This window comes from Episyrphus balteatus, chromosome 1, assembly GCF_945859705.1.
Source record: "Episyrphus balteatus chromosome 1, idEpiBalt1.1, whole genome shotgun sequence".
Classification (NCBI taxonomy): Eukaryota; Metazoa; Arthropoda; class Insecta; order Diptera; family Syrphidae; genus Episyrphus; species Episyrphus balteatus.
The window spans coordinates 167,845,900-167,858,411 of record NC_079134.1 but is presented as its reverse complement, the minus strand read 5'-3'; the positions used below and the strand labels follow the sequence as shown (position 1 = coordinate 167,858,411).

Genomic DNA, 12,512 nt, shown 5'->3' with positions numbered 1-12,512 from the left:
TAGATAGGTACTGCCTGAAGAAAAATATTCCTTAAAAATAAAAATTATTGAAAATGATTTTCACTAACATTTTTGGAAGCAAGTTAGGTATTTGGTCAATCTGCCTATGCTAGTACCTACTCTTATACCGCTTTCTCTGTTGTCGTATACAATAATTCTGATCTTCTTTTTCTTTTCATACCTTCATTATACTTCGAGAGGAGTTTAAAATTTACTTAGGATTGGCATGAGGGAAAACTCGAAAACAGTTGAAATTATTTTCATTTATCAATACAATATCTTTTTACCTAAATGCATTTAGGCTTTTCAAAGTAGCAGCATTTTTAGTTGCGATATAGGGGCAAGTTAAGGATTCGTTAAAAAATATCGAACTCGAGATAACAATTTTACATGAATTAACGAAATTACATGTCTGTCTGTTATACCGCGAGCTACCAGCCTAAACGAATGAAATGATTTTCTTCAAACTTGGTAGTTAGCTTTTTTGTGTGATTCCCTAGAGGGGAAATTGAATTTTTTGTATGACCAAAACTAACGGCAACAGCGGATACAGGGGGGGTCACGGGTTCATGACCCCCCCCAAGAGCTTAAAACTTAAACAAGAAATTGTTATGTGATTTGCAAAATGTCGAAGTTTTAGAACATGAACGAAAATGAAAAGTGAAAAAAATTTTCGGTATTCAAACCAACTATTTTCCTATATTTGGGGATATTTTAAGCAACTGCTATGCTGGATTAGGATTATTTTGATTCGTTCGATAATATAACGCATTCATAGGCTACAAGTTAAGCTGTGTTGTAGAGTTTTGTATGGATTTAGAATCCAAATACTATTTTAATTTTGACTAAACCGATAAAATAGATAAGAATATAAGCAAGCTTGTCTAAATGCAAATTAAATATTTAAGCAAGCTTAGATCACTTAAAATATCCTTCGATAATCAAGCTAACAAAAAATAATAAATACTAGCCGACCCAGCCCTCGAAATTCGAGTGCCAATTTCTTTATTTTTTTTTTATTTGCAACAATTTTGAACACAATAATACCAAAATAGTTTCTTTATTTTTTATAGTATTTGTTGTTGTTTTCTTACAATTAACTACACTTTTTACGCGGGAATATATAATATACCTACTTTTTGATATATTTTAAGCCTGATTTAGATATTGTTGAACTACGTTTTAACTACGCTCAACTACGTAAAAAAAGTATCGAAAAAGAAAATGCAAAGTGTAATCTCCTTAAGGGCATTGTGTTTGCACCTTGCATTTCAATTCAATTCAACCTGTTTCATGTTCCATTCATTCAAATTCCATCATTCAACTTCCACCAACTTCACTCAAATTTGTCATTCACACCATTTTTTTTTCATTTAGCTTGTAGGAACATGAAAACAGACCGAGTTCTTTTTGCGATTGTGTATGTGTCCTTTGACAACAATTTTAACACGTACGTCAATAGGGGGGTTCACATTGACTAACTTACCGGACAGACCAGCCGCCATTTGGTCTGATCTGATGCTGTTTTGATAGTGTGAACACCCATCCGACAGCCTGTCCGGTTTGCCGGATGGTTTTCAAAAAATTTTGATTTTTTGGTGGTCGGACGAACATGTTAGTCAATTAAACGACATGTCTGTCCGGCAGACAGTGATAATCCATTGTCTCTAATTTGAGAGCAGAATAGGGTAAAGATATATTAAAAATAAGCTGAAAAGTGGGTTTTGATGAAAATTGTCTGATGAGTGTGAACGAAAAATATAATTCGGCCATCAGGCCAAATGACAACGGGTCTGTCCGGTAAGTTGGTCAATGTGAACCCCCCTAATCTGAAATCAAAACAACTTCTGCAAAATAAAACCAGAGGTTCCTTTGATCAATAATTTTGTTTATTTTCTTCGGTAATATAAATTCAACTAAATCAAAATCAATAGGAAATTGCAGATATTATTAAGATCTGAGTGAAGATGAAGTAGAAAGTTAATTATTTTGGCCGTATGCTGTCGTTTTACAGAGGCAAAATATCCTGAAGACAATCACGGGAAGAAAAGTCACAGTAATTTGACTTTTTCACAATAACTATGCCAGGAAAAAATATATTTTGATCGCAAATGGTTTTTTTTTATTTATTTTATATTTTTCCGCAATAAAAAAATGATATTCAATTAGAATTTACTCTTTATTTGAAGTTGGTGTTCTCAAATTAACAATACGAAGAAAACTTTCAGCTTGACGTTTGAGAAATGTCAAATCTTCCAGGAAAATTTTAATGAATGCGTTCAGACACTTAATAATGATTAAAGATATGTTCACATTTATTAAAGGTATGTTCAGGTGTAGATCTTCATAATATACAGTAGTAAAAAGGTAATCCGTGGTACTATGTGGTGAGAAGCGACATTTTTTAATCAAACAAATCAATTCTTCAGGCATTACCACGACAACTGCGTCGCACAACAACGTTTTTTTTATTTTTTTATGTTAAAACCATAAACTACAATGAAAAAGTGGGAAATTTACAAAATTAAATTTATTTTTTATTTCTTTCTAGCAATATTTGTTTTTTTTTTTTAATTTTTGGAAAAAACTACCAAACATTTTTTTTGAAACCAAAAAATAAGCTTTTTGCATCATTATTTTTTATTTTGTCGTCGTAAAAACTGTCATAAAATGAGTTTGAATCTATCACTTTTTGACTTTTTGCAAAAAGTTGCCGTTGTAGTTATACTTTTAAAGCCTTGAGGCTTAACTACAATGACCTAAAAAGTGAAAAAGTGGGAAATTTACAAAAGTAAAAAAAATTTATTTCTTTTCAAGCTCCATTTGTTTTTGGAAAAAAATTGTTTTTCAAACCAAAAAATAAGCTTTCTGCGTCATTATTTTTAATTTTTTGGTCGAAAAAACTATCACAAAATGAGTTTGAAAATGTTGACTTATTGACTTTTTAACTACATTGGCTCAAAAAGTGAAAAAGTACAAAAGTGACAATTTTCAAACGCATTTTTGTATGGTTCTTCGGGCTAGAAAAAACAAAAAATGCGAAAACCATATCTTTTTTGTATAAAACAATTTGTTAAAGGCATATCTTCAATGGCCTAAAAAGTGAAAAAGTGGGAAATTTACAAAATTAAAAAATTTTAATTTCTTTCAAGCGCTATTTTTTTTTTAGAAAAAAACTACAAAAATTGTTTTTTTAAACCAAAAAATAAGCTTTCTGCATCAATATTTTTAATTTTGTGATGGGAAAAACTGTCACAAAATGAGTTGAAAAATTTTCACTTTTTGACTTTTTGCAAAAAGTGGCCGTTGTAGTTATACCTTAACTCTTTTTTACAAAATTTTCAAATTCATTTTTTGACAGTTTTTCTTACCTTAAAATCAAAAATAATGATGCAAAAAGCTTATTTTTTGCTTGAATAAACAAAAACAAATAGCGCTAGAAAGGAATAAAAAAATTTAATTTTGTAAATTTCCCTTTTTTTCACTTTTTAGGTTATTGTAGATAAGGAACAAAAAAGACGTTTTTGTTAGTTTTCCCTGAACCTCATAAGAAAAACGCTTTGCCATGCGGCGATAAAATATTAGTGCCTTTTATGCAAAAATGTAAACGTCTAAAAGTGAAAACTTGGTAAAATGGTAAAGGAACTGTCAAAGTCAGCTATTACATGAAGCCTCAAGAGGCTTGACTCTTTTTTCGAAATTTCTTTTGATAACACACCCACAAAAAAAAAAAAAAAATTCTGACCTGGGGTTGCGACTAAGTTTTTCATATAGTTTTTGGGTCGCTGAAACCGAATCTTGAGTCCGTTTTGCCCCATCACGTCAGGTTTTCGAGATAACCTAAAAAAATGTCACGAAAACAAAAAATTTTTTCACTGATCTGGATATGCGAATATGTAAATCATATAGTTTTTGGATCACTGAATCCAGATTCGAAGTCAATTTTGCCCTATCACGTCAGGTTTCTGAGATATCCTCAAAAAATGTCAAAACCAAAAAAACTAAATTTCGTATTTGGGGCTGCGTCTAAGTTTTTCATATAGTTTTTGGGTTGCTTAAACCGAATTCGAACTCTATTTTTCCGTATCATGTCAGGTTTTTGAGATATCCTCAAAAAATGTCAGATAAGAACTTTTTTTTTTGAGTTTAGACATTTTTTGAGGATATTTCAAAAACCTGACGTGATACGCCAAAATAGACTTCGGATTCGGTTTCAGCGACCCAAAAACTATATGAAAAATTTAGTCGCAACCCCAGGTAAAAACTTTTGTTTTTTTGGTTTTGACATTTTTTTGAGGATATCCCAGAAACCTGACGTGATAGGGCGAAATTGACTTCGAATCTGGATTCAGTGATCCAAAAACTATATGATTAACATATTCGCACATCCAGATCAGAGAAACAAATTTTTTGTTTTCGTGACATTTTATGAGGTTATCTCGAAAACCTGACGTGATGGAGCAAAACGGAATTCGGATTCGGTTTCAGCGACCCAAAAACTATATGAAAAATCTAGTCGCAATCCCAGGTCAGAACTTTTATATTTTTTTGTGTGGCTGCCCTACTAACAATTTTGCTTCTATAATACTTTAAAGAAGCAACAATTGCATCTGTAAAGCTTTATAGAACCAAAATTGTTTGTCGGGTGTGTAATCATTCTGTGAGGCGCGTACTATTACACGATGCCTCTTGAGTCAAGGACTCAAATTTGACATTTATCTTTTGAATTAAAATTTGTTGTTGTTGTATTGCACCAAGAAGCAAAAAGAAATGTGAGGGAATGTTGAAAAAAGAAAAAGTGGAAAAAGAAACGTCAAAAAAGAGTCTCGGACTCACGACCCACGACTCTCCGGTCGGATAATTTTTTCTTTCATCTTTTTTCTCTTTTGCACTCATTATGTTTAAAAAGAGTCGCGCCTCTTGAGGCTTCATGTAATTGCTGACAAATTCTTATGTTCTTTCAAGAGAGAAAAGGACGAAAATAGATTTAATTGGTATCAAAAGTGTTTACAAAAGTAATAGACTTGATTTTAATAGAATTCGATTTTAACAAAAAAAATTCATGGTAATAAAACAAACATCTTACTTTCTAAACTTAGATAACTAAAAACAATGAAAGTTAACCATAGTTTACGTGCGATCTTAAAACAACGCACCAATGTGAACCAACCTTAATTTTTTTTGATTTTCGCTGAATGCTTTCATTCATTCATTCAGTGGTCATGAATGACATTTCATTCCAGTCGATTGGAAATTTTCCAATAGAATTCCAGTTGTTTTTGTTTTGTTTTTGTTTTTTTTTTATTTTGTATCGAATTTTAATTTGTTTAATTTTGTTATTTCGGTTAATAAAAAGTAAAAAAAATGTGATTCTGCACATCTACGCGTCATTCTCTTTCGTTCCGTGTATAATTTATGCCCATTCGGTTTTTGGGGGCCCGGTAATTTGTACCACAAAAACTATGCTCGCCGTTTAATTATATGATAACTGTATATGTTTTATATTTTAAACCGCCGATAAATACCTCAAAGCTGACGAAATCAGAGCCGAAAATTGTAAAATCCTTAGTGAGTGATCTAAAGCATTTCTTTAATTAGTATCACAACAAAAACATTGCTGTTAAAAAAGAGCCAAGTTCTCCTATGTTGAAATTATGCTGGCACAAAAAGTACTGAGATGTAAAAGTGTACCAAGTTCTAAAGTTTGGGTTCAAATTCGTATCGATAAAATTTTGATTGTTCCTTGACAATTTTTCTTTTAGTTACCGATTTTTAAAGTTATTTCAAAAATTGCCAAGTAAACAATCAAAATTTTATCGATCCTGTAACCCCCTCGTCTTAAACAAAATAAAAATTGGCGTACAATTTTAAAACAAAATTTATAAAATAATTCTGGACTAGCAGAATGCAGAGTTGTTTAAAGGCAAATTATTGAATCGAAGGACTTGTACATTACTAGGGATCGGGTTTCCATGCAAATGCATGTTTTTTTAGGAACACCTCGGAAGCATGGCAACGAAGTATGTACACGAATCAGGATATTTCCTTTAAAATGGCAATCAATTGTTAGTGCATATTTTTGCATATTTTGCATTTGTTAGCATTTTTTTTCTGCATATTTTGACATATTTGGGAAATAAATGCATGTTTTTCGTGCATATTTTCGCAAAAATTGGCAAAAATAACGAAATTTCACGCTTAAAATTTTTGACTAAAAGTGACTGAAAGTCAATTGGAAAAAAGTCAAAAACGTAAGCAAATGCTGTGCAAAACTGGCAAATTGTCCAAATCATAAAAAACACGCTCAAATGATAAATTGGATTATTTAAGAGTAAATTTTCGCCAATTTTATTTATTGTTTTTAAAGAAAACCCCAATATTTCAAAAAGTTACATCTTTGAACTCGGAAATGGTTTCGTATATAGATTTCATAAAAGTTACGTAAAATCTTTTATAATTTTAAAGAAATATTTATATTTTACAAATTCATGTGGCCTTAAAAGCATATTTATTTAAAGTAGATATTTTTTTTTAAGAGTATATTTTGAGCGCATATTTTTTGTTTTTAAGTGTATGAAAATCCTATCCGTATACATTACACTGTACTTTAAGGACAGGATGGTCTTAATTGGTTAGACTTAAGGTTGAACCCTAAACAAAAGCAAACGAATCACACAACGTTTTTGTTTGGTTACAAGAAGAAATCCTGTATACGCCCCTGACTAACGGTACCTACCAAATAACGGAAATAGAAATGTTAATTTTTTTCAAAAACAGGTCTAACGATTTTGATTAAAATTTTTGTGTGTCAACTTTTGAACTGTTATTAACAGTGCCTGAAATAGAAGGGCTTATTTGGTTTCTGAATATCTCATACAAGATTAACCCGATTTTTTATACAAAAGCGTTTTTAAAAGTAATATTAAAATTTTTAGAAAATTAAGAAAAAAACAAAGTTTTGGATTTTTAAAAAAATGTTTCAATTTTTTTTTGGAAAATCATTTTTTTTTTAAACAAGTCGGTGAAAAGTTTTGAAATTTCGTTTTTATGTGTAAATTAGTTTTTCTTAAAAATGGCAAACCAACTTTTTTTTTAGAAAATTTGTATAAAAATATTTTTTTAAAAAACGGCTCTAACGATTTTTGAAATTGTTTTCCTAAAATTTCTTTTTTTTTACAATAAATCAAATGGCATATTTGGTTTTGTATAAAAGATCATATAAGACGGTGTTTAGTCAATTATAAAAAAACAGATTTTTTTTTCACTTCTTATGAAATTCCTTAAAAATGTCAAGTTTTCCCTAATTTTGTTCAAAAAAAGGCTTAAACATTAGTACGTGCGACCCCAGTTGCCCATTTTATTTGCTTTGAAAAGCTCAAATTTTAAGAAAAGAAAAATTGAACCTAGCAAGCTTTTAATTCGATTTGAAGTTAATGAATTGCACTTCCGTCCGGTTCATTGAACCAATATTGAAAACTTAAACAATAAAAAAACAAAAATTGACATAAATTGTTGCTCAAAAGCATTTTAAAATATTCCGAAATCAATGAAGGAAATATTTTATTGCAGAAAATGGTATAGTAACCTAGAACTAGATGAAATATGCGTAAACCGTTTGTAGTTCGATTATTTTTTTTTTTTCATTAACTGCAATTTGCTTCACAGAAATTCTGCTCATATTTTCAATTATTTTTTTTATGTGGCGGAATTTCATACGATAAAATTTCCTTTTTTCATATGGTGTAAAAGGCAGTTAGAACAGTAATATTATGGATCCATTTCAAAACATATTTAGTGAATGTTAAATTTGGAAAATTTGGCAAAAACTGATATTGCTAAGAGATACCACATTTAAAACCCGAATTCTTTCATGTTATTTCGCTTATGTCACCAATTGGTCCGAATGTTAAGTAAAAAATATGTGAAAATATATATATAGAAAAAGATAAATTAAATAATAACAAATTTTTGGTTTCGTTTCTACAAAATTTGTAGAGCAGCCTTAAAAACTTTGTTAAAATCGATATGAAACTGCAGTAACTTTCAATACCAAAATTCTTCATACTCCATTTATTGAGATTTTTGGCAAACTATTTTTTTTTATTCAATTAACATAATTTAGTTGTACCTATAACCTACCTAAACTTATGTCTAATAAAAGCATTTTCATGTTCAATATATTCTCCTATGATGTATATGAAATCTCATAAATAAATCAGAATTTTCAAAGTTAAATCAATACCTCAGACGTCTGTTTGTCTTTTCTCACTTCTAAAAAAGTATTTTTCGAGGTCAAGTGCGTCTACATCGTCATCGTCGCAGTGATTCGTCACTTTAAATATATAGAAAAATAATGTTATGATAAACTACCTAGAAGCAATAACTCACGCAGTAGAACGCATCATAAAACTTATGGAATAATATTTTTCTATATACCCCCTATACATTATTTGTACAAACACGCAAAGTTTTTTTTTTGTTGGAATATGTTCCACCTGAATCCTAAATTATTTAAATCCTTAAACTTGAATGAATATGAACATGCAGGTCGGTAATATTATATTAGAACAGAATTACGTCATTTTTGGTAAAAGCAAATTACCGCATTCTATTAAACTTTTGCAAGACTATAATTTGATTCCAAACTTTGATTTTCTGTATGTTTGTTTTTATTTTTTTGTTGCAGGCGGTCGCAAAGTATTTCGTGACTTCCTTCGCTGCGAATATAGCGAAGAAAATATCCTTTTTTGGTTAGCCTGCGAAGAACTGAAAAAAGAAAGCAGTCCGGAAATGGTTGAAACCAAAGCACGGTTAATTTATGAAGACTACATTTCGATATTGTCACCGAAGGAAGTATCATTGGATTCGCGAGTGAGAGAAATCGTCAATCGCAATATGGTCGAACCGACAACGCAAACATTCGACGAAGCTCAAATACAGATTTATACTTTAATGCATCGTGATTCCTATCCAAGGTAATGAAAATACTCCAATCTTAAGTAAACTTTACTAAAAAAGGTTTAAAATTCGTCATTAGGTTTATAAACTCGCAACTTTTCAAGTCACTTGCACAACTTCCTGAAGGTGTGTCAGCGTCCGGGTCAATGGAAGAAAGCCCGATGTAGGAAAAATTAAGCCCCGGAGATAAAGACAATTCGAAATAATAATAATAAAATAAAAGAACAAATAAAACCAAAACCAAACCAAAAAAAAAATCTCTCTACGTAGAAACTAAAGAAACAAACAAAAAACCTAATTAATTATAAAAAATTAAACTTAAAAAAAAAAAAAACTAAACAAAGAAAATTTAAAAAATAAATATTTCAACAAAAAACATCTTAAACTTTAAAACCGCTCTCCTTTAAAACTTTAAGTTATAAAAAAATAATAATAGCTTAAAGTTAGTTAAGAAACATCCATAAACGGTTATCATTTCCTTAAAAATTTAAAGAAAAAAAGCAATAAATATTTTGTGAAAACATTAAAATATAAACTTAAAATAAAAAAACAATGCATTTCTAATTAATTTATAAAAAATCGAATAGAATAGCTTAAAAAAAGTTTCTTTTGAAAAATAAAAATTTAAAATTTAAAAAACATGCAATCAAGATGTAAAAATCACCATTTAAAGCGCACCAAACAGTTAACGAAATATTTTTTTTATATTTTAATTTCTATATAATTTAACTATTTTTTTTTTAATTATAATTTTTCTAGTCATCTTTAAAGTTTTTAAAACCAAAAACATAAAAAATAAAAATACATATAATTATTATTAAATTTAATTTCTTATTCTCTATATAATGTGATTGAACGCCGCGGTCATATTGACCCGATATGTATGCATATTGATTTTTTGTCAAATAATTTATTTTTTAAAATATTTATCTGTATAAAAATAAAATAAAAAAATAATGTAAAATAAATACACAAAAAATATTAAATTTAAAAAAAATATTATGTTCCACATATAGCAAAAATACAAAAAAATATATGCATCCTGCATTTCGCACAGATGATTTATTTATTATATATAAGTTATAGTTAAATTTATAATTAATTAAAATAAAAATTAATACAATAAAAAAAAAAATAATATAAAATATAATTGATACACACATCGAAGTATTTTTGTAAATAAATTTAATTTTAAACTATATTGTTATATATTATTATTATATATTTTTATGTTAAAAAATATTTATTTATTTAATATTTTAGTTATAAATTTAATTGAATTCTTCATTCCGGTTCTGAATAATTGGTGCTCAAAAAAACAAAAAAAAAAAAAAAAGATAATACAAAAAAACTTACTATAAATTTAATAAAATCAACAAAATTTCTAAATTGAATTAATTTTGTTTTTATTTTTGTAAAATTGTTCAAAAGGTATAATTTTAATTAATTTAATTTAATTTCTTTTTTTTTTTTTTTGTTTTAAAATAACATTTGTATTTATATTTAAAGAAATACACTGCCAGAAAAGAAATTAAAAAAAAAAACATACATAATTTAAAATAAATTTAAAATATCAAATATAAAGCAAAACGTATAATTTGAAATATGTTTGTGTAAAAATGTAGTTACAGATATTCAAAGATGCTTGTGTCTTTATTTTTCTGAAACACAAAAGCTATATTCTTTGTTTGACTATTTTAAAAATCTCAACATTCTTGAAGGTATTCATAATAAAGGCAATGAAACTATATTTCAATATTACTTCTGGCATATTTAACTAATTTCCGGTTAATTTAACTATAATTTGATTAAATATAAAAGCGTTATTTTCTCTCGGTTTACCTCCTACTTAAATTTTAAATACTCAAAACTTTAATCAAACATAAAAACTGCTAGAATGAATTTACTTGAAATACTTTAACGTTAGAGCCAAGAATGCAGATCGACTTAAATGTGATTTTGTGTGAATTATGATTTGAAATTATTTATTTATCTGTCACCCTTTGGTTCCAAAGTGACTTTTGAGCAGGGTTGTAAAAAATCATTTTATTTTTAAAGCATTTGCTCTCCATTACAATTAAAAAAAAAATCTATTGCAAACAAAAAAATTGCATCGAAAAACAAAATATTTAATGCAACTGAAAAACATTTGCATTCAAAAAATTTTTTTTGTTGCAACTGAAAAATATTTGCATTGAAAAATAAATAATTTATTGCAATTAAAAATATTTTGCATTGAAAAAAATGTTATTGCAAATGAAAAAAAAAAAATTGCATTGAAAATAAAATAAATATTTTTTTTTTGAATAGGTATAAAAAACCTTTGTCAATATTTCAAATATTGAAGATAATATAAGGTCAAAAAGTCAAATTTCTAAGAAATTCGACGAGTATTAAAAAAAAAATTTTTTAATGCACTAATTTTGCATTTAATTTTTTTTTTCAATGAAGAAAATTTTTATTGCAAAGAATTTTTTTTCATTTGCAATAACATTTTTTTTAATGCAAAATATTTTTAGTTGCAAAAAATATTTTTTTTCAATGCAAATATTTTTCAGTTGCTATAAAAAATTTGATTTTAATGCAAATATTTTTCAGTTGCAAAAAATATTTTTTTTCCAATGGAAAATTTGTTTTAAATGCATTTTTTTAAATTGATATTTGTACAACCCTGCTTTTGAGTGAATAAGCCTAGTCTATTTCACAAAAAACCTATAGAATTTCTTGTTTCTAAAAAAAGTCATAAAAACGCAGAGTGAAAATGTTTAATCATTCTAGGCTTTTTAGTGAAGCTTGTATTTCAATTTGTTCAATTTTATCTGTAGTTTCTTAATCTTAATCATTCTTTGGTTTCTTGATGTTTCAAAATCTTCTGTGCTGTGACTGGCACGTATCCGTGTCCTACATTTATATGTGAATGATTTTATTTTAATTTATTTTAATTTCATTACAATGGTTACAATACATAATTGCCTGAATTTACTTAAATTTTTTTTTTTAATATATTAACTGCATTTATTCTGGAGTAATTTTTGACAAAAAAATGAGACAGACTCCATTTTAGATATAAAATTGTTTCCTAAGTGTTTCCCAAATTCCTTCTATTTATTTTCCTTCTTTTATGAACCAAATTAAATTTTATAAAAAGAAAAAACTATCATACACCTTTTTTTCAGAAAATTTAATAAGATAAAAGAAAAAACAAAATATTTCATTGTTAACATAAATAATAAAAAAAAAATTATGCATTTAAAAAATGTATAAGTCTCATCTTTGAAACTAAAATTAATATAAATAATTTAAAAATGAAATTCAAAAACGACATAAAATAAAATAAAAGTTTGATGCAAAATCCATAATTCACGTGATAATTGAAAAGAAATGAATAATAATTAAAACAAAATTTAAATTAAATTCTTAAATAAATAAAAATTAAAACCAAATAGGTACGAAAAAAATAATATGTAGTTTTCATGTTTAATAAAAATCATTTTTGTTTGTCCTTTAAGTGTTGACATTTGAGTTGTTTTTATATATTTTACATAAAAAATATG

At 27.4% G+C, this 12,512-nt stretch overlaps 1 protein-coding gene across 1 annotated transcript in view; it reads left to right on the top strand.

Annotated features, from left to right (window-relative positions):
- The window catches only part of LOC129907508 (regulator of G-protein signaling 17), a 118,524-nt gene extending 109,309 nt beyond the window's left edge, over positions 1–9,215 (top strand). Inside the window, exons 8-9 of the mRNA XM_055983786.1 lie at positions 8,687–8,975; positions 9,038–9,215. Of these exons, the coding sequence (XP_055839761.1) occupies positions 8,687–8,975; positions 9,038–9,125 (377 nt within the window). The 3' untranslated portion in view covers positions 9,126–9,215. The remainder of the gene's footprint in view (positions 1–8,686; positions 8,976–9,037) is intronic.
- The last annotated feature ends 3,297 nt before the right edge of the window (positions 9,216–12,512 follow it).